Genomic DNA, 23,582 nt, shown 5'->3' with positions numbered 1-23,582 from the left:
GAAACGATATCGACGGGACACCTTATTATATAGAGTATAATTGATAATGTACTACATGTAGTACAGTGACGCTAGGTTGCGCCACGCCACACGCGTCAAGCACAACGTCACGTGACACGCTTGCAAGACTTGCACTAGCACTCTCACGGATTCTCGTAGATCCACTTCTGAAGCTTAGGAAACTAATTAAACTTCGATTGTAGTAGAATATATTTAAATATTAAACTAGACAAAGCTGGCAAATATACTGACACGTTACAGAAAAAAAAAACATTCCCATTTTGCTCCACTTTAACATAATCAGGCAATCTATGTTAAACAACCATTTTTGTAACAACAATGCTAAAACGCTGATTTACTTAAGGGGCCTGTCTTTGTACCAAACACAGTCACTCATCAAATGTAGGGTCAACCAAAAACGATTTGGACGCAACAGGGTGAACAAAAAATTATGTCGGACGGCAACGATACCGACGACGAATACGACGCTGGCGGATACAGTGGTATATAGGGGAGACCGGGGCTAGTTGGACCCCGGGGTAAGTTGGCCCCCCATCAATTTATGACAAAGTAACTATGGGGTAAAAGAATCGATCACATCATTTTGTAAAGTGACCGTATCCAACAGTGCTAAGAAAGCGTCGGTAGTGAGTCCAAATGAAATAATTTAGAATCTTAAAGTAACTTCATTAAAGAGACTTGATGGGGGGGGGGCCAAGTTACCCCGGGGTCCAAGAGAGAGAGAGAGAGAGAGAGAGAGAGAGAGAGAGAGATGTATATAGATGTATACAGCTCTACTCACCAGTGGTGGTCTGATATTGGCACACGGGGATAGCACACCATTCCCACCGAGAGTTTACGTTCGTTGTATAACACCAGGGACCATACTGTCCATGCTGGCCATACTGGAGAGGGTTGCGGCAGTAGTTCCCCGCCTCTCCAATGGTATTGTCAGGAAACATACTAGAGGCGTGATACGTGTGGCTGTGGGGCGTGTTGCTGTCCCATGACTGGCACGGTGTTCCGGTCAATGTCACTGCCATGTCACCATGGTAAGCAGCACCTTCTAGATCAGCCTTGCAGTTGGTCTGAGAGTCTTAGGAAACGAGGGCAAAATATGTATATGTAAATTTTTACATAGATTAAAGGTTAAAAGGGGTAGCATTTTGATCCGATTATAAAGGAATCAGCGAAGAATAAAGTAGAGACGATAGTTTTAAGGTCTCAATTTTGGTATATTTTATGTACTATTTTCTGCTTTTTATGATTACAAAATATCCCCAGTCTTTCAAAATGTGTTTGCATCTCATCACCACCAAAACTTTATCAATAAGTCTTTAAAATATTTGAAATCACAAAAACTGTCGAGAGAACACTTTTTGTATTTCTTACGATGCAAACAATAGCTCATTTCAGATAAATACAGCATTTGATTTAAACTGAACTTGTAGCTTCGTTGGTGCTTAAAGTGGATTTTGTTCAAATTTAACAAATTAACTTCTAAAAGGAAGGGACAAACAGTCCACCAGACACGCAATGACAGGTCGCATCCTGAGAAGGAACTTTAATTTTGATAACTACACAAATAGTTTTCCTACCTATGCATGATCTAAAAAAAAAAAAAAAAACGAAATTGAGAAGGTTCGAGACAATAAGAGGTTCCTAGAATCCCACTACCTCTTTGAAATTGCTGAACATATCGCTGGTGAGCTTTAAGCTTATGAACACAGAGACGAAGGTTTAGCACAGCAACATTTGAGCTCTTTTATTTCAAAACTACCAGAAGCAGGGGATTTAATTAAGTGTATGACATGCATTAACATGTCATACACTGGTACCCGGTACATGTAAGTAGGTCTAGATGGTAAAGATGGTGCAACAATTGCAAAATAAAAAAAAATGTATCGGCGTTAGAGTCACAATTTTAATAAAATAATAATAATAAAAACTAATGATTAATTAATATACTGAAGTTAAAGCATTTTATAGTCTCTTACAAGCACCAATCAAAGCTGTCGTTTTTAATGTTCGTAAAGAATATTTCCACCTAGGTTAATTTCTGCAACCCGAGAGCATCTACGCAAAGAATAAATCAGTGTTTATATACAGACTTGACATTTAATATGGAATATTTTTTTCGAAATAATTTTTTATCAGTTTTTTCCTATATTGCTGACTGATAAATGAAAATAAGGATTAAAATCGTGTTTTAATAACTTCAAATTATCTATTTGATGTCATTGTGACATCAGTTCATTAATGGAATTCGCCAGAGACACAAACAAAAACACATTGTCTATTCTATGTCATACGACTCCCATTAAAAGAGATATTTTGGATCTCCATAGTTTCCAAATTATCGTCTGTAAAAGGCTAATACGCTCCACAAAATACCATCATGTCAGTTGCTAGTCACAGTAATGGTCGTTGTTACGCCTGGCCTCTTCGTGGCTGTTGCCAGCGCTCTCAAGCGGCAAGGCATTTCTTGAGGGTAGGTTTTTAGAGTTCAATCTGGAATAGCATTCTAGGCATCGGTCTGAAATTGTCCAATCTGGTCCAGTTTTGTTGTAGGACATGTAGGCAGTTGATTGGTGAGTAATGGTCTACCGAAATATTGTCTATGTGGTTCAAATGAGGCGATTTTGATGACCAGGGTAGCTGCTCATTCCCTTGGTTCTGTAAGTTATCTGCTATTAAAAGTGCTCTGTGTGAACCTGCAACCTCATCGTGCAACCTAGAATTGTTCCTAAGGTGCCCCCTATCAAATGATAGTCAAGTGGTTCCGAGATTATCCCTTTATTTGATCTGGTTCAGGTTTTCGTCGATGACTACCATTGGTGTTTTGGCACCAATGTGGAATCTACTCCAATTACTGACGCTGTCAATCACCCTTGTCACTTTAGACCCGGCATATGCTTCGTCGTAGGCCTCTTCTGGATATCTGTAAACTCTGTTTTGATTAATTGGGCGGTACAGGTGAAATCTGACCTCAATAAAGAAAGCCACGCAGTTTCAGTGTTCTACCCAGAATCGTTCATGGCCCCCAATTCATTAGAGAAACAGACGACGATGTTTTGCTGTATACAGTGGGTACCTCGGAGGTCATTAGGTGTTCTTACCTGCTAAAACCAGTTTGGTGTTCGCTAAGGGTTTTGAAAAACGCATTTTAGTGGCAATTTACCCCTCGTTCTGAACGGACTAAGTGTTTTTTGTTTAGTTGCAGCAGCGTATCCCGAAAGACAGTGGGTCCTGTACCCTGTAGGTAAAATTTTGATACATTGGGGGTGACCTCTGTGTAGGTACATCAGTCTGGGCATTACTCTATAAAACTGTGGGGACCGTTCCGTAGGCGCTATGATCTGTCTGGTGATGTCTGTCTTTTTCGCGCCATTCTGCCTTAGATTAACAAATTTGTAATGCACTTCTTGACTCATTTTACGCACTGCAAAACTGACCGCTTGCATGCAAAATTTCAAATTTTTCTATTCAGTAGTTGCCGAAATATGGATACTTTTTTGACAGAACCAAGCTTTGCCTAAGCCAAGCTTTGATCAGCCCAAAGGAACACTACCCAATTAAATCACTGCAAATTACATAGTGTAGCAGCGCAACATGCATGAAAGTCAGTTAATTGGTAGTGACACACATGACTGCATACTTTTACATTCACAAATCTTATATGAAATCGGAGTTTTTTTAAAAAAGAACGTATTTTTACCTAGGTATACCTTCGAAACTGAAATATTCCATATTAAATGTCAAGTCTGTATATATACACACCAGGGTTTTGTCTGTTATGTCATAGTAAGGGGTGCCTATTTGCATTTACAACAGATTTTAAATATTTTTATTCACCCTGTAGAAACTTACCGTTAAGGAAGGCGGTCCAATCCCCCAGGATAAGGGCGCCTTGGTTATTCCAGTAGGCAGATAAGGCGCTAGAAATGTCATTCCCGCTTAGTTCCTTTGCATAAAAGTGAACGGAACCCACGTAACTGCTCATTGCAAGTAAAGAGCCTCTCTTGCCAAAACTGAGGTTAACACTTTGGATACTTTCCCAGTCCAATCTACCACTACCATACGTTAGTCTTTCAATTAAACTATCTCCCAAAAAGACGTCAATTCGCCTTTTGGATTCTTTTTCAAATGAAAGGACTAGTTTCACCTCAGTGCCAGCAGTCAAGATTTGGTTCGTCGATTCAAAATCGTTGGTGCCAATAACTTTGCCTCTAATCTCCCCGTTCTTTTGATAGACACAAACCACAAATGCACTCATATCCGCACACAAAATACCAAGATGTTCAGAAGGCAAAGCTAAAGGTTCAATGCTCATAATAATCGTAAAGCCATCGAATGGCCCGGGTATTGTCACTGTCGCGACAGAGTTGTCCGAAAATACTGAATGTAAAACCGAGTTCTTAAATTCCACTGAGTTTAGCTGAAGGTGGTGGCCATTGCCGCTAATATCCGCTCCGCAAAATCCTTGCTCCAAAGGCCAAACTGCAATCGGGATCGGCACCTCTCCCCTCACTGTGAATACATACAAGCATCTTTCTGGTCAAATGTTCATTTATACCAATTAAGAAATCTTCAAAACAAGTCTACAGAAATCAGAAGGGAATCAACATAGCAAACTACAAAGAAACTATCAAAGAAAAGGCCCTTAATTTTCACATTATTATCTGTATCGAAACGCATTGAGAAGATTGAAAACGCACTACCCCGGCTGTTAAGTAACAATCACCTAAACGGAACCCCGAGCTAGTTACGACCAGTTTATAATGTGTTTCGATACAGATAAGTGAACACACGATATGAAAAAGATCTAAGATGAGAGGAAGGTGTTCACAGATTAAAGAATCTTAATTTAAGTATCTCAATATACGATATGCAAAACGGAAACATGTACCCCTAATTCTGGGACAGATTACTCCAAATAAACGCACTAACCGGGGACACGAGTGGCATGTACATGTATAGAAAACTGTAAATGATTAATAACAAGTCCGCTTCGATTCTAAAAGTAGTACAAGTGAGAAAGAGTTTATATCTGAATATTTACAAAATGACAGTGGCTAATACGAACCAAGTACACAGTACGAATATTTGCAACATTATCATGCTGCAATGTCAGATATAATTTTCACTATAGAATATATCCAATAGAGAAATGGTTCTAGGTAATATAGACTTCAATTACATAATGTTAAGAATCCTTTAACTCACTGTGCAGGTACGCGGCTATACATGTAGATGTTTAATGAATACGTGTATGAAATGACATAAACCATTACATGGTCTTACCTTCATCCACTGCATGAAAGAAGACGTAGAGCTGGAACAAAGCGAAACGTAGGAAATATGTAGACGAATCAGAGAACTCCATGTCTACAGGATAGAATAAGATTCCGTATATAGGCCTATCTGATAAGTGCAAAAATGTTTGGACACATATGGGGCGCCATATTGATCGTGCGAAAACAAAAGTTAAGACTTTTAACCTATTAGCAAAACCTGGTCAATTGAGACCAAGTTACTGGAGTTCAATGTAGATTGAACGGAACAAACTGCGCTGAGGATGCACGTTGATGAGCCCTTTCTTTTTTGTTTCATTTTTGCCACTTCATTAATCCAAAAAATGCGAAATTAACCATGTGTCCTTACTCTTCTGTTGCTTTCTCTCCATTAGATATTATAAGATGCTAAATGACGCATCTTTTGATTTATAGAATAAACAGGGTATTCGATAGTTGGTTGACGTAACAATGTATATAGGCCTACTGTACGGATCTCCACGAGCGTATGGGTAGGTTTCTAAAAGCTTTGATCACCAAAGATCGACTTCGCGACTGCTCATATTAAATGGCTCAAACGTCACATTTTCCGGTTTTTCACGCAACATGACAAAGATCAATATAATTTAATGGAAAGCACTTTCTTTACTCTTATCTTCCGTCTTTTTATACACCCAAGCCCTGTTTAAAAACACAAAAATGTGTATCATACCAAGCGTATTTTTTTGGCTGTTTCAAAGCCCTGTCCCTGAACTTTCGACTCATTTGACTTCCTGAGCACCTGTAGATTTACTAAATCTGATTTGTCCCCCCCCCCCATATTATTATTTTATTTTATTATTATTTTTTTTTGGGGGGGGGGGGGGAAGGGGGATCAAACTTAACAGAGGAAATGTGATCCTGCAGTGTTTATCTGTTACAGTAAATATACGTCAGATTTTAATTGAAAAAAAGTTGCGTTGATAGATAACGCATTAGAAAATAGAAATGTTTCCCCACAAAGAGAATGCACTTGATTAAATGGATAATAACTCTTCGTATGAGATCTATATTTCACAATAAAAACATTGTGAATAACTCATAGAAATATAATATATTCTGTTTTACCACAAAAACGGCAGTTATAGCTATTATTCTGATATCTGAGCTTGTCTTTAGACCACGCGACCTCCATTGACAGCTATACTCTGTTAAAATCTCTACAAAAAACCAAACTTTTTAGAAAAAAACCAGGGACTAACTTTGGATGTAAAAATGGATTCATTAACCATTGGTAAGTATGGGAAAATTGTTGTTTACTCTAGGAAAATTCATTTTTTGGCCGAAACGAAGAGTTATTATCCCTTTAAAAGATTGATATTTTAGGGGGTGATATTGTAAAACACCATTGCCACAACGTGTCAACAACGTTTTGTGGCTCATAAAAATCAGTTACACTCAAGAGCAACGCAAGCATCAAAACACTTAGTAGAAAGAAGAAAAAGTGAAATATGCAGTAACAAGAAATATGCATTCCCACAGATTTAGATCAATCCATCTGGGTCGACCTAACTCCCTGGGGTTCATGCTAAATTGCTGTCAGCCGAGCGCGCACGGAAGTTAATTACCCCCTTACAGCTTTTAGTAGGCAGGACAGACATTTAAGCCGGCTAAGCTGACAGTTATCTAGCGAGACTCCCCACGGGGATAGATCGATATAAAATCTGTAGGAATGCGGTCTAAGTTAGGGGTTTGAAGGGTACATGTATTTCACATCAAAATCTAATTACCGTCGCAATGTGTTCCATCGTTATCCCGCTTATATACAAAAGCCTGAACAATTAGCCATTTATTCCGTAACATTTTAGAAAAGTTGACAAAAACACACTGCAGTGAAACGTCACATTACATGCGTATTTAAGTCAAGATTTCATCACTTTGTTGTATCGATCATCTGTAGAGAGATTCAATGTAATCTGTTCAAATTTGAAACCAAACATGCTCAAACAAGACTATTACGAGTACTTCTTGCCCAGAAACAAAAGAGTGAAAATCTATACGTTCCCTTAGACAAACAACACAGGATGTGTTATCAGCATGCATTACCACTGTCAACATGGCCCTTTGTTCGGTAACACTTTATTATACCTACGGAAATTTGCCGGCGAGGGCGCTAATGCCATTATAGCTACTTACACTTTACCTTTGCGTTATGAATTAGCAACATTTATCGATGTAAAAAAAGAGCAGAGTAGAGTATCAGCAATGGCCAGGCTAGCTTTGTTTGCCTTTGACCATTTTACGAACGAAGCGCTATTTGGAGCAATTCTTTCTACAAAAGACACGTTGAGACAATTCTCCTTATTACATGTTTAAAATTTCAAATTTCGAAAGAAATTTAACAGTATAACTAGGACCTATAGATAAAATAAGAGCTCGAAAAACTGATGCTTAAATTTACCCCAGTATGCAATGTACACACATTTTTTGATGTACAGTAGGCCTACATTTACTAGTATGTGCACCTCAACCCCTACATACAGTGTACAGTGGCGTATTTTTTTTTTTTGGGGGGGGGGGGAGGGGTCAGGGGGGCTTTACCCCCCCCCCCCCCCGTCGATTTCTGAAAAAGAAAAAAATCATATCATCATCCAAAAATCAACTCCTCTTGAAATTAGAATTTTGATAAGCTGAATCATAGTTCTAAACCGACCAAATGGCACCGTTTGCCCTCTAAAATACCCGCCCTCCCGAACCCACGCCAAAGGGGGAGGGTCGGCTTCGCATCCGCGGACCCCCACTTCAAATAATCATGGATCCGCTCCTCCAGTGCACATGTAGGCCTAACCCTTAAAAAAGATAATGGAAAGATGAGTAAATTAAAAGAAGAAGGGTTTATTCTTTTCATTGTTTTTTCTCACTCAGCACCAGGTTTTGCTCGGATTACGGAGTTTCAAGTTGCGTTTTGACAGTGTTATGAATCCAGTGATTACTATCACACAGGCCTACCTTGCGTGTGCAAGTAGGCCTATAGATATATCAGATACACAATGAAATACATGTACAATAGGCCTACATGAAATAATCATTATATATATCATTATAGGCATATTCTGCTTTGGTAAAATATAAGTTATGAAAAACCAATATATTTCTATATCTTTTTTCGCTAAAAACTTTTATATAGAACAAACACTTTTGTTACCAAGCATATCACTTATTATTATTATTATTATCATTCCCCACTAGATACACAAGAAGTTCTCTAAACTCTTTTGTATTAGGAGGTATCAAAGTAGATCAAACATGGACACGACCACGAGGAAAAGAAAACGTGTAAGCAAAAATAAGAAGAAAAACTGGAGAAAACATTCGGATATCAAAGACGTAGAAGAATTTTTAGAAGATGAACGTCTTCAGTTAAGAACTGGGTAAGAGAAATGGGAGAAATAAGCTGTAAGAGTTGATCGTTTAGAGGAGCAGCAACAGTATACATGTTCAGAAAGTATATTACGAATTAACGTTGAATTTTAATTGATAATGAATAAAAAATGTATTATTAGCATCTGAGAAAGAGTGTATAAGATATATGTTGCTGCTGATGTAGAGTACGTCTTTTAATGGGTTTGGATTGCCACAACTAGTGCAGGTGGCATTTAATGACGTTTGCTCTACATTACACGTAACAAAATGTAGGCGAAAATATTTTGCGGTACTTTTTGGAATATTGGGTGTCTTTAAAATGCTTATAACGAGGTAAAAGTTAAAAGTATTAATTGATATTTAGGATGGCTGGTAATTACCTTATTTTGCTTGTCTATATATAATTACAGTGGTCTTGTGGCTGAAAAGGCAGATGCACAGCTCTTCTTTGTTGACAAGTTTGTGGAAGATGAAGCCGATCCTGAGGGGCATGGTAATTGTTGTTGGTTTATTGCAAAGAAAAAACTATTATCAGCTTAATTTTTTTATTTTTTCAATATATTCCATTTTTTTAAAAAAAATTTTAACCAGCAAATATACCCACATGTTAATTAATTTTTATTGTTATAATATCTTCTGCATGGGGTCTATATATGCTGCTCCATACTTTGTGGGCACATGTACACTGTGCTAGGCAGACATTTTTGTCACATTGTAATGTCTTACCAGATGTGCCCAAGAGGAGAAGAAAAGAGCCAAAACCATTGAGATGTCATGGTAACCTACATGCTAACACTGATGTTAAACCAGCTGTGATGTAAGTTTAAAAACATTTTAACACTTTTCTTGTTACTATTGTTACATAAATACTACTTGCAGCCATTTTATGACTCCCCCTCTTCATCAAGTCATATTCCTCCAGGCTCATACTTGCATATTTTTTTTAAGCTTCATACATTTTGACTGATAACCTAAATGGGTGAATATAACAAAATGCTTGCAAATTATCTAACAGAATAAATTGCCCACCATTTGCTAAAATTTCTCAAGTATTTAGTTTATCTATAGGACTCTTGTTTACTCATAAGTATTTTGTATTTTAGACCAAGAAATATCAAAAGCAATAATATCAAGAAGTTATCAGAACGAAGGAGAATTAAGCATGAGCAGAACATTTTGAATTCAAGAGAAAGAGAGGGCAAAGTACACAGAGAGAAAGCAGCTGAGGTTGCTAAGATAAGAAGGATCACCAGGAACAAGCTCCCTAATATAGGCTACGATCTCTGGGCTGAGGACAGTGTCAACTGTAAGCAAAATATAATACACTGTTTTCTATCATACTGACCCATTTCATGATTATTCCCCATTGCCCAATCTTTCGATTTTCCAGTGCATTTCGTTTTTTTAATAGTTGGTTTTTATGATCGAATCTCTGAGTTAATGTGCTCTTCTGACTAATATTACAGTGCTGTTGAAAGATGTTTACAGTTTCGCCTGCAGTAATGCATTTTTACTTGTGGTTTATTTATCTCATATATCTTGAAAAATAAAAGCGAATGATGCCAGAAGTTATGCATTTTCAGCCTCTGTGAAGGAGGTGGCAGAGTATCATGAAAAGTATACCAAGAAGACAAAACCTAAAGTAAGCAGATACTTTTGCCTGTTGCTAATGTTGACATGTGGACTTTTACTTTCAGTAACCCTGGAAATATCATTCCTTGCTTTTGAAATATTTAAAACATAAAAAGACATGTTATTACAAATTTTTCACAGTTGTACTATTTATAACTCTTATTTGAACTTAAGTGTGTGTCCACGAGAAAACCAAACCAAATGTAGAAAATGCGGCAAGGTGGGGGTGAACGGATTTACATCATATTTGGTGTGTTTGAACCTTTATATGAACAATATCTGAGGCTGCAATATTTCCTGAAAAAAATCCCTACTTACAGAGATATGGCCAGTGACAATTTGGGGGGTTTATCAACCAAAAATTCTTCTGAAAAACAGGGTTATATTGATTGGCCTTAAAGTTTATACAGGTGTCACCAAATGATTTAGTTTGGTGATATATTATAACCTAAAGATAGGGGATTAAAATGATATACACTTTTTCCACTCTCTTTGTTTCCATGGTAACAAACCAAGCGTTTTTCTCAGGCCTACAAACCACATGCTTTGAACACCCCCCTTCTATTTTTGACAATATCTTCATCTTCACAGGTCTTTGGGGTAAAGCGTGTTCAGGACTAACAGATAACTCATTAATCTATTTATACATGAAATCAAAACTTACTGCTGTTCTACAACTTGTCCGTTGTAACAGATAGAACATGACCTAATTTCTTCATTTTTCGTAAATATATCCGAACACGTATATCGGTGCACTGAACTTCAGCCATCTCTTTCAAGTCAACGAATGGTTTAAAACACTGTTAGTTGAACTTTTTATTTTCATTTTACCTATTCTAATTTTTTTCTGGTTAAAACAAGCATCTAACACATTTTAAAACCATGTGAAACTAATGTACTAACGTCAGAACAACACAACGTCATTATCCAACATGGCGGAAATCGCAGACTGTTTGTTTACAAATCTTCCTCAACGAAGTCGTATATAATGTGGTTTATACTCTGTCTACAGATATAAAAAAACATGTAGTGTATTGAAAAATTGCAACAGAGATATTAACAGTCATCTTCGTCGCGTTTACGTGAAGCAAAACAGCGTGAGTTACGAAAGCACAATGATTCTTGTCAGGTGTGAATTCTTTTGTATCCGATGACAGTAATTGGACATTTCCAAGTATCTTTGGGAGAATAAATGGGTTACACCATGTGACCAGCACTGGGATATGGGCTTGGTTTGTGCCGGAAACCATCCACACAGGGGAAAACGAGCCTATAACGAAATATGTCATGGGATTAACTTGCAGATGTCAGTGTAGACAAAAAGCCATTTGAATATACTGATGCCACTTGGTTCAGGTAAGAAACGGGTTTGTTTGTATTTTAATACAGGCTAAAATCCAGAAAAAAAGTTCACTCAGAAAAATGATCTAGATGTAATTTTTTAATGGTAAACGCTCCATTTTTTTAAAAAGAAAAATGTCCCCAAATAATGAAATTGTAGCCTAAGGACCTGTGATAATTTTATCTTTTAAGGTATATTTGTGTGGGTATTTATGTAGGTTTAATGGTACTTGGGTAAAATAAATTTAAGGGTAACAATTGGAATTAGATTGAAGCTAGGGCTGGTCTTGGCAAAATTGCTAGGCTCATCATAATTAATATTCGAAACCATGCCTTACTTATAAAACATGGACAAATGGGATAATAATTTATTTTTCATCAATGTATCAATTAACTTTCAGATAAGTGTTTTCATGTGTCTATAGTAAGCTATATTTATATTTCAGGCATATTTGAGAAGTGTTATTTGACACACAGTGATCTTATGGTCAGCAAAAGAGTCCAAAGTCTTGCAGAAACTGAAACTAGTGTGGAAATGATGGCTGTTGTAGAAAGGCATGTATGTAAATGAAAGCCACAATATAACAAATGCTGAGGAGATGCATGAGGCCCTAGTTTCTGCAGTTGGAGCCATTTTCTACATCCAGCTAGACAGACATCTTCCAAACCTGCGTGGACTGGAGTGTCCAATTACAACAATTTAGCTTTCTTGATTCCTACAACATGAGAAAAGGTGTCTTCCTTCCTTGAGCAGTTTTAACATGAGTGATACTGATGTTAAAGTTAATTTGGGTTTTTCTGAGGCAAATATGCCAACTGGGACTATACCAAGCAAGATCACAAACAGGGAAATTTTTTCTTGTCCAGAGAAGTTTTCTCTGAAATCTTTTGCTACTAAGACTGAAGAGTATTTGTAAGGTCCTTTTTTAGACCACAGTTATGAAATGTGCCAAAAAAAAAAAAACAGCTTTTGATCAAATTAAAGTCTAGTGGGCCAACAATCTGACTAAAGAAAAACTTAAAGCACATCAGCTGTGAGAGAACTCCACCCTCTTGAATATCTCACTGAGTTACACAATGGATGAGCTTTAAAGTCATCTAAACCTTTGAAACTATATTCAAATAAAGTAAAGGAGTTTTTACTGAAGGAGTTTAGAAGGGCACAAGAAACAGGCCAGCAGAACCTAGCATTTGTGAGCATGAAGATGAGATTGAAATGTCAGTAAGGAGGGTTACAGACTATTCAGGAAGAAAAAATCGGCAGTTATTTTTGAATGTATTAAAAACTTTGATGTTATGAGCTGTAATGTTTGATACAAAACTGCAAAGATGTTTCATAACACCAGGATATATTTTGCGGTTGTGTTAGTTTTGCTTTTTGAATAGAAAATTATCTTGTTTTGCTACATTATGATATAGTTTGTAATGATCACAACTAATGTTGCACTGCTTTGCATGTATTGCTATATTATAATTTTGTGATTTTTTTTATTATTTGTAATTATTCATCTGAGACAACAATAAACTAAATTGAATAATTTTTTAGTTACTGTATGCTCATAAATAGTCACCAAAAAGTGGTGTGGATGATTAAAAAAAAACTCTTGATAATTAAAACAGATTTGTTCTGGCTTTGCTATCATAAATACTATGGCATATCCTGATCTCTATATGATAAATATTGCACCAAAAAGAAATCGCTACTAAACTAAGATTTTAATTTGTATTCACCAAATTGATGATATTAAAAAAATATATATATATTAAAATTATCTTGTAAACTCTCAAGTTAATTGCCAGTGCCTATCCAAAGTAACAGAATCTATGATTTATTTCCTCTAAATTTTTGTCCATATAAATTAAGAAGTCCATATATGGCAATTTACAAATATGAAGCCCAGTGACCTTGACCTACTGACCTGATATTCATTAGTACACACCCACTTTCCATGTTCACCAGCCCTATTAATTTAGTAACATCATTGTAGAGCAAAATGGTTTAATAAATTAATCAAACCTATCGTCTACATAGACTTGAATGAATCCACCACGATTTTTTGCCTTAAAAATGGCCAACTTTGGAGGTATTTTTCAGTACCTGTTTTAATACAGCAGTAACTTTTGAAACTTGATTTGGAATGACCCATATCTGCCTAAAATATTCATGCAGTTTTATAGCTGTAAACCCTGTGAAGATGGAGATATATGCAATTAAAGATGGTAGTATCAAAATTGGACTTTGGGGGGAGGGGTGTTATAAATGGGTGTGGCTCGCCCAAGCAGGGTCTTATCTGAATTCTACATATATCTGTGGCAAGCCAAATGATTGTTTTCAATGATTGTAAGGTCTAATATTTTTTAGTTTTCTCCATTTTTGTTTAATTTACACAAAATATATCATTATTTTTCCAAGGTAAAAATGGAGTCTCAAAGAGGCTACATAAGCCATGACTTATAATAGGCTATAATTCTCTGAAGAAAGGATATTTTTGGGATTCCTTCCTTACTCATGAATAACTTCCTAATATGCCTCCATACAACAAATTTGGTTGAAATCCGCTGACCCCCACCTTGCCACCCTGGGCTGGTTCTCTCGTGGACAAGCTCTTAAATATGAGGACAATAAAAAGCCAAAATCCCAATAACTTGACTGTAAATCAAACCATCAAACAAAAGTCCGTTCCTTATGCCTCATAAAAAAAGAAAACAAAAATTGCTCAGAAGATTGTTTGTAATAAGAATGTCTTAGATTGATGTAAGGTATCTTTGGGTTTCAGGCTCCTCAGCGCCTCAGAGCCAAACCTTCTGTGGTGCCTGCCATTGAAGTTAGTCATCCAGGAGCTTCATATAACCCAGCTTTTGATGATCATCAGGTCAGTATGGGGTTTTATTGAGGTAACAATGCAAGATAATGGAATGGTTTAATTAAATGACTTAACTACAGTGCTCATTTAGGAACAAAGCAACAGGTTTGCCTTCATAATACTTTTAACTGTAAAAATATAGTTATTGATGATGTGATATATGAAATGTGTTACTCCATTAGTCATGTGAATTCAGTCAGAAATTAACATTGCAGTAAAGATTTATTTATTTATAACTGATTGCAGCAAAAGAAAATGATAAAATGATAGAAATTATGATTAATGAACATACCTTTTTTATTTTATTTTCCAGACTTTGTTGGATGTTATACACCATAAAGCATAAATTCTATGCCAGACCCACTAAAATAACATAACATTCTTTCATATCTGCTTTAAAATCAATTTGCCATTTCTTAGGGATTGATAAAAAAATCCATACCCTGCAAGTTATATTGATTGCTTTATTCTTCAGGAACTGTTAAAAATAGCAAATGAAGCAGAAATTAAAAAACTGAAGGAGGAGAGCAGACTGGAGGAGAGACTTGCTCCAATGCAAAAGATGAGTTGGAATGAGATGGAGGTAATTTTTTTCCTCACTCGGGTGTAGTTATGTTTTTCTGTAGTCCAAGATGGTTTCCTGTTAAGTAAGACTCCTTCATTCTGACTTTTATGTACAGTCAGTGGGATTCTGTTAAATTGATAATGTGTTTGGTGTTTATCCATGAAACCTGAAAAAAAGAAAACAAGAAACTGAAACTTGAAAACTGAAAGAAACTTGGCAAGAAAAGACTTCAAAATCTTATATGTCGAGAGAAGTTGATACAAATGAAATATCATGCAATCTGGTGTTTTAATTTTTAGCAATCCTGGATACAAGAGATGTCTTTGGGTCTTGATGGGGACGATGAGGAAGATGGAAGTGACAGTGAAGATGCTGATGATTTAACAACAAATCCCCCAGTAAGGCGGGAAAATAAGAAAACAGAAAAACAGAGAAAGAAAGAGAAGTTAAAACTTGAGAAGGTAAGAGTTAAAAATAGGCAGCAGTAGATTTAAAAGTCTAATACTTTGAAGTAGACAGATATTTAAATGTTGCAGATTCAATCGAAGCATTTTTTTCTGTGATGTGCGTTTGTTTTCAGGAGAAAAAGCTACAGGAGATAAAAATGAAGAAAATAAAAGACAGCCAGCGTCTCAGGTACAGTGTTCTAAATCAGTCCCTAAAGCATATGAAACACATGCAAAATGTGTGAAACTTAAAAAAATCAATAAATATATGTTGATCGCTTATCAAAAATATTTTATAACAGGTGCATTTAATTACAGGTTCCAAAAATTAGAGCAATTTTATCATATCACTAGGCATGTTATCTCTGTTTCTCTCAATTTCAGATTAAAATCTATCAAGAAAGAGGTGAATGAGATAGTAAAGCAACGTGAAGCAAAAGCTTCCCGGAAAGCTGAAAAAAGGAAAGCAGCCATTGCCAACCCCAAAAAGCTGGGCAAGCTGAAGTATCTTTTATCAGATAAAGAAAATAGTTTGTTTTAGACAATAACATTATTAGAAGCCTTTTTAACAATATTAATGTTTTCCTTGTTTTTATTTACAGCAGGTAATTTTTTGAGTGACAGGTTTTTTCCATAACCTTCCTTAACGTTACCCAAGATTTGAAGCCCCTGACCTAGAACTTCAGCTAAGTGATGAATTAAAAGGATCACTTAGACTCCTAAAGGTAGGGGAAAGATTATCAGTTTAAATTTTTGTCATGCAGTTGAAGGTGTTTGGTTTACAGCAGCGTGCATTTTTTCATTGGTTTAAGATGATTAAATTTGGCTGAAAAGAAAGTTGGGGAATGTTTTGTTGGGCAAATAATAATTATTTAAGTTGAGAAATTTGGGTAAATGATTACTGATTGACTGCCAAAATTGGTCAATGATTCATTTCATAGACTGTAAACATTTTGCAATATGCAACCCCCTTGACACAACCCATATGTGAAGAATTTACACATAATAACACATACAGGTGTGGGATAGCATGTGTGTTTTATTGGGATAGTCTGTTTCAACATAGCCAACTGAGAAACCTAAAACTATCTGCATGAATATGTTGAGCTAACTGTAATTCTATTATTCAATTTTTCATTTGAGCAGTCTGAGCTAGTTGTTTATCAGAAAATTTGAAAGAAGTTAAGTGCGTCAGTAACCCTAAGAAAGATGTTTTTTCTTTGTGTGTGTGTAAGGGAGAGAGAGAAAGAGGGACTCAGGGTTTGAAGAATGGCTTGATTTGCTAAATGTGGAATTCTTTTCATAATTTCTGTATGATAGGTTTTATATCTCAGTTACAAGCACAATTTGATATGCCATATGTGCTTCACAGGAAGTGAGGTAACAGCTTGTGAGATTAAAAATTTTCTCAATCAGTAGCAAGTGACATAACAGATGTTTTTGTCTTTTGTCTTTTTTCCAGCCAGAAGGACATTTATTGGAGGACAGATTCAAAAGCTTCCAGAAAAGAAACATCATAGAGCCCAGAAAGAGGGCCAAACACATTAAATGGACATACAAACCTAAATCTTATGAAAAGAAAGACCACAGGGCTATAAAAGCATAAGAATGATTGGAATATTTTAATGTATATGAGGAATTTTTACAGAGAGAATGTCAAGGAAAAAAATCTCACTAATTCCTCTGATAAAGCCATTCATAATCAAGTAGAGGTAATGGAACAGTTGAGGGTTTAGCAGTAAAGCTACTTAAGACTACAACAGGGAGAATTTCTGGCTATATAAGTCTCGGCATTATTGATTAACAATTAGTTCACGGTTCAAATTTCTCATACAGTGTCTCTTTATAATTTTGAATGATCTCATAAAGAGAAATTGATTTAACTACAAGTATGCCAGTTGGAAGTCACTTTGCTTAGAAAATATTTTGTGGTGCTATTTGGTTCCTGTTACTCTATTAGATTAGATCAGTAGACTCTAGAGACCCGACTAAATACTATGAAAATAATGAATTTGTCGTGTGACCCTAGGCTTGTTAAGTAGCATGTCTTGGATGTGCAGAAAGGTGTCACCATGACGGCAGTGTTCTTTGCTGATGCTCTGTACATGTGCATTTAAATTTTCTGGCAGGATTACATCACACATTTTAACCTCATTGGTGGATGTCACAATTCCTAAAGTTCTTGTATGCTATAATTAAAATGCTGTTTATGATTTGAAATACATAACTTGGAATTAAAGTAAAATGTGGACATGCATAAACAGTTTCTCTCATTTCATGGAATATTGTGCAAAAATGTTTGATATTATTTATTGCTTTCAGTAACTACAACCTAAGTGTCATCAGCCGGATTTTTTTTTTCATAAGATATATAAAGCGTTTTAATTAATACCATTTGATATAACCAGGAACTTTTTTTTTTTTATTTATTAATTTTTTTATTCACTCAAATTTTTGAATTTGCATTTCTTTCACACATATTGATTGTTCAGAAATATTTTGTCATATTCTTCCGATCTGATGAAAATTACTGCTGTTAATGAGTAATAATAGGTATGAGTATTTGCTTAAGGTCAGTTGACAGTGATAAATTGTTTATGAAAGTAATCCCTTAAGGCTGGACTGTTATTTCTTATCCTGAGAAAAATTAAACAAAAGTAATCAGAAAATGAAATTAAATGAACAGAAAAAAATAATATGCCAGGGAAATGTGTAATAATATGGCAGAGTTTATTGCAAAATATTGGAAAAGCTCTATTAAATGGTAATTATAACTGTGCAACTACTTGATTCATAATTATAGCCTTGAGCCCAAGCACTCACTTAATATTCAGATCAACAAGTTGACCTTACCAATCTTGTTCATATTTTCCTGGAGGCAGCTGTTGAGTTAGACTGCACCACCCTGACGTCTGCTGATACTAATAACTGTAAGGTGGCAAAACTTGAATATTCTTGTTGCTTGAAGACGGTTACAATTGCGTCTTAATATTAAGTGTAAGAGGTGTTTTTCTTCTACTGATTAAAAGTGCTTCATACAGTAACAAAGAACGACAAGAGATAAATTGTTTTGGCAAAGAAGAGGTAGGTTAAGCATAAATATTTTCACCATAGTTATTACGTTTTTTTTCTTTTGTGCTGTAACAGATACTTAATATAGAATATGAATCAAGGAAGACAAAAGTTGTTTGAGTAGGTAAATGTTTGATCAAATGTTAAAAAAAAATTGACACTTTAGTGAGCATTAATATTCTCACCACATATATCACAAAGATTTTCTTGGTGGCTTTCTCTTTACAATTTCGCTTTATGGAATATGAATTTGCTTTCTTGAAATTGATATAATTTCAGTATTGTAAATATTGTTTGCTAGGTGATAAAGAAGAGGAGAAATCATGAAAATAAGATTAGGAGTTGCTGTTTACTTTTTCATCTTTGTGCCCAGCCACTTCTGTTATGCACAAAAGGAAGGTAAAGTGCACTGACCTATATTGGCATGATTAAGAAGATATTTGGATTTACAAGACTTTTAATAATTGTAATTCTGTAGACTAGATAGTTGCATTTTTAAATCAATGGAAATATTAATGGTTTCGAATTAAAATTGTTACCCTTATTGAAATAGTGCATATTTACTTTTAAAGAAAAGCAAGACAAAAGTGATGATCATAAATTTGGTTTTCAGGGGATTGTACTTTTCTGTCTTATCCCATGAAGTGTTTTTATCACTGACACATAAGTGCCATTTTATGTTTACTTTATATTTACCTCAAAGAGAGTCTTTTGTAGATATAACAAAGAGCTTTTAATACAATATAAAATATATAGCCTTGTAATCTTATTTTATATGCTCTTTTGATTAATTTGTTTGGGCATGTTATAGCTTGAGTAATCATATATACTGTTTGCCACCATATCTTTAAGACGTTTATTTGGGATTGAAGAAGGAACACCTGCTTTTTACTTTATACCAGAGGCCAGTTGGGTGATAAAATTAATTCCATGCCAAAATTCTCACTGAAAAAATTGTCATGAATTAGCTATAGCCAGATATGTATCTGTGAATATCAAGTGAAATATTAATCTGTGGCCCTGGTAGAGGGTACTTGCTTGTTATGTGTGCTGTTAACTTGAAACTTGAATGGGAATTTGTTTCTTTGCTTTAGAGGACTTTCTTTCCCCTAGTCCCCCAGCTTTGTGTCATCGGCCAGCTGACCCTGGACCCTGTAGAGCGCTTCTTGAGCTTTGGTTTTACAACTCTGCTACCAAGGCATGTCACACATTTTTATATGGGGGTTGCCGTGGAAACCTGAACAAATTTTGGAGTAAAGAAGAATGTGAGCACATGTGCAAAAGAAAGGAGACAGGTATATGCATAATGATATTTACATGTTATTATTTTATTTCATATTAATAGGTATAGCTTTCGCTTTCCATATTAGCAACTGCATTTGAATTCATTCTTGACCACCTGATGTGATGTCAACAGGATTGGAAGCTTTATGTGCTGTTGCAGGCTCATGTTTCTAAGATGTGTGTGTGTGTTTGTGTCTGTGATTTTATTTCTCAAGAAAAAAATCACAAACATCAAAAATCCATACTATCAAACAATTCTAATTCACTTGTGCTTGACTAATCTCTGGTGATGCTTAGTACTGCCTGTCATTTGGTCACAGGTGGGGAGGAGAAATATTGCTGAGACTATTAATGTCTAGCACGCCATAAAATATTTGCTGAGGAATTCTGAAAAAAAATTTCACAAGTTTTCTCTGCTTCATTCCAAAACCAGTTGTTAGTGATAAAGTATTCTTTTGGATCTACTGGGTACTTCATTGAGAATTTAGCCACAGCCTTTTGAAAAATTATATTGTTGTAAAGTCTAAGTATGGAATATTTATGGAAGTGAAGAGTAATCTCAGTGTACATACATCTTGTAGACAAAGCAACAGTAAAGAAACTCCTGCCTCCTGCTCGCTGTATGCAGGAGATGGCAAGCGGTCCTTGCAAGGGAAGATTTCAGCGATGGTATTTCAACCAGACAACATGTCAGTGTGAAATGTTCTACTTTGGCGGCTGCTGGGGAAATAACAACAACTTCGTGACAGAGCAGGAGTGTGCAAGCATCTGTGTCACCGACAAGACGTGCCCAGGGAGTAAGATAGGTAATGAAGGCTGTATATTTGAATGGTAAAAAGGAATCAGAAAGTTATGCTGTCGTATGTAGGAAAAAAAATCACACTCTGTTACTAATTTTTCAAGGAGCTTGAAAAATTAGTAAAATATTTTTCAAGATGAAAAGTAAGAGAAAGTTGGAGAGAGAGAGAGAGAGAGAGAGAGAGAGAGAGAGAGAGAGAGAGAGAGAGAGAGCTATAGACAAGCCAGACATGACTCAATATGATGCTACAATGACATCAACAAGCTATGCCAGATGAAATGTAGGTTATAAAAAAACAGCTACCTATCAACTAAATGGCATTTCATGAATATGCTTCATATTGACTGTAGCATTATGATGAACTTGGATTCAACATCTGTTAAACTCTTGTACTTTCTCTTAAAGGTTATCAAATATTATACATATGTTGAAAAGTACTTTATGTCCTGTAACATCTTTTTGTTTGTATAACAGGATGTAATTGCTCACTTTGTGTTCTGGTAAAATTGTCCATATGAAATAAAAATTTGCAATTTACATTTTGATTTGTGACATTGTTAAATTATATAAGAATGTAACTTAATATAGGATAAAGGAGAAGAAAATCCAACAGGGCTACTGAGTGCTGCATGGGTTATAAGGACATGCATATTAATACATGGTAGTTTTGGGTGTATATCTTGTTGAAGTAATACATGCAATTGTATTTCTTAAAAGATGCGTGTCTCACTGACAAAATTCAAATGTCACTATGATTTTTTTTCAGTCGATAACTCTAACCATGATGGATCTCTTGTGACGTCCAGCTGCAAGTATCTCAACATGGCTAACAGCGCCTGCCGCACACCTGTGAATTATGGCACATGCCGAGAGTCGCACCCTCGTTACTTTTACAACCCCCAGACTTGCATGTGTGAGATGTTTACCTGGGGTGGCTGCTCTAAAGGAGACAACCATTTTGAAACAAAGGATGACTGTCAGATGTCATGTGAACATGCAGGTAAGGAAAAAATACCCAACTGTCAGGTGAACACACAGGTAAGGAAAGAATAGATTACTGTCAGATGTCAGGTGAGCACACAGGTAAGGAAACAGTAGATTACTGTCAGATGAACACACAGGTAAGGAAACTAGATTACTGTCAGATGTCAGGGGAGCACACAGGTAAGGAAACAATACCCAACTGTCAGCATTTAGCACAAATGTGCAGTTTTTAGTTTCAACCGGATTACGGATTATAGTATATAAATTTAAGCTAGGGTTTGTAATCTATAAGTCAGTGAACAGCATCTAAAATTGACATGAAAATAAAATATCTGAAGTAGACATTTTTATTTGAAAATGTGTATTTTGAAATCTAAGTCAACTATAGGGCAAATTAAAGATGCAATAATGGTAACAAGACATAATTATTCATGATTGAACAATTCATTTTAAGAACTAGTAGAAGAGATCTTATCTTTAGTGTAATGTTTAAACAAAAAATGTTCTAATTCTCTATCTAATTTCTTGGTTTGAATTAGCAATTCGATTAATATTGATACTCTGTTTTTTTTCAGATTGCGACATGGAGATTCATGTTGGACCACGGAACTGTACAGACCACTACATGATACGCTATGGGGTAGTCCAGGGGACCATTGGACCAGTCAGGAACCGGGACACTCTTAGTTGCCAAGCCTTTATCTACAGTGGGTGCAGCATGACCCCTTATCGAGGAAACAACTTCAAAACTGTCCAGGAATGTAGAGATAAGTGTCTGTGAAGAATCCAGAAACCAAAGAGACAAAAATACTTTCCAAGAATTATATCATTGAAGACTAGACTAGTCTAAGCTAAGCTAGGTTAAACAAGACTGTTAGAACATTTACTGATCCTATGTATTCCACAAAGATAACCATGTTGCAAATGGTGTTAGAAATAGGAAAATTACCAAACTTTTTTTTTTGACTTTTTGCGAGAAAACCATATGAAATTAATTATGGATTAATGTTTATTTGAAAATGGAAAGCATGCTTTCACAATAGGTCAATTTTAGTATTATGTCTTTTATATACATTTTGATTTTTATTAGAATCAAGTAACCCTTGCAGTAAGTGTATTCTCAATGAAATGTGAGAGTTGTTTTTGTTAAATATTGTAAGCAAGCATATTTTTGCTGGAGGACAAAATATACATTATGTGAACAAGCACAACACTGCTTGTTTCTTGGTGTGTTTTATATATATTAATACATGTATATAAGATATCATACCCAGATGCATAGTAGAATGAATTATTTGATTAATAATTTAAAAATATCTGATTAATTTTTAATTTAAATGGTACCAATAAGATACTTTGTGTTCTAATGTTATCACACTTTACCTGCAAAATCCCCAATATGTTATTTAAAAACATTTTAGGACAATATTTCATTATATGTGATAGAGCTCAGTAGTACATTTAACACTTAATAGGGCAGTTTTATTTGTCTCTTTAAGCAGGTGAATTGAATAATGCTTCTGCACATCTCATCACATAGAAGTAAGTTTCATTGCAAATATCTGAAATTTAAATTGATGAGAGAAAATCTGTTGAAATCTTTAAAATTTGCAAAATAAAAAAGTCAGTCACAAAGCTTTGTGGCCATACAATAAGATTCTATAATTATTTTTCAACCTGTGCTACTCCCTGCTGCAAGAATTACTGTGAAGTACTGTGTGCTGTATGGGACATTTTGCATTGTACCTCTTTGGGTCACAATGGAGTCTTTTCTTCTCATGAAGTTGGGTTAACAGACAGTCAAACCGTGGTGTTTCAAAAAGACGTCTTTTTTTTGTTGGGAAGGATGGGGGGTTAAGGCTTTGATCCCTCTACCTACCAATGCATATTGCTGTATCA

The 23,582-nt window shown here is 35.5% G+C and overlaps 3 protein-coding genes and 1 long non-coding RNA gene across 4 annotated transcripts; 3 read left to right on the top strand and 1 right to left on the bottom strand.

The window, feature by feature from the left end:
• Positions 1-794: 794 nt before the first annotated feature.
• LOC147763476 (uncharacterized) lies at positions 795-4,655 on the bottom strand. The gene is made up of 2 exons (XM_087003137.1): positions 3,871-4,655; positions 795-1,096 (listed from the first exon to the last, which is right to left on the bottom strand). Exons 1-2 carry the CDS (start codon positions 4,331-4,333, stop codon positions 795-797), a joined length of 765 nt encoding a protein of 254 aa, XP_086859263.1. The 5' UTR covers positions 4,334-4,655.
• Positions 4,656-8,519: 3,864 nt separating this feature from the next.
• Positions 8,520-18,318, top strand: LOC106172423 (ribosome biogenesis protein NOP53-like). The gene is made up of 12 exons (XM_013553130.2): positions 8,520-8,704; positions 9,107-9,189; positions 9,426-9,513; positions 9,800-10,002; positions 10,280-10,338; positions 14,447-14,542; positions 15,009-15,116; positions 15,398-15,559; positions 15,679-15,734; positions 15,929-16,048; positions 16,203-16,269; positions 17,007-18,318. Exons 1-12 carry the CDS (start codon positions 8,580-8,582, stop codon positions 17,148-17,150), a joined length of 1,311 nt encoding a protein of 436 aa, XP_013408584.2. The 5' UTR covers positions 8,520-8,579; the 3' UTR covers positions 17,151-18,318.
• LOC147763475 (uncharacterized) lies at positions 10,493-13,207 on the top strand. Its single transcript, XR_015333065.1, has 2 exons — positions 10,493-11,684; positions 12,116-13,207. It is a non-coding gene; the product is annotated as an uncharacterized LOC147763475 (long non-coding RNA).
• Positions 18,319-18,493: 175 nt separating the features above from the next.
• On the top strand, positions 18,494-23,318 carry LOC106172426 (tissue factor pathway inhibitor 2-like; the record flags this gene model as incomplete). The annotated part of the gene is made up of 6 exons (XM_087003125.1): positions 18,494-18,628; positions 18,918-19,015; positions 19,730-19,911; positions 20,482-20,706; positions 21,466-21,699; positions 22,259-23,318. Coding segments are annotated over 6 exons (1,080 nt in total), but the record flags the coding sequence as incomplete, so codon positions are not given.
• Between the last annotated feature and the right edge of the window lie 264 nt (positions 23,319-23,582).

The sequence above is a fragment of the Lingula anatina genome, chromosome 2 (genome assembly GCF_051362555.1).
Source record: "Lingula anatina isolate TDL-2025a chromosome 2, LinAna3.0, whole genome shotgun sequence".
Classification (NCBI taxonomy): Eukaryota; Metazoa; Brachiopoda; class Lingulata; order Lingulida; family Lingulidae; genus Lingula; species Lingula anatina.
This window is presented reverse-complemented; position numbering and strand designations above follow the sequence as displayed.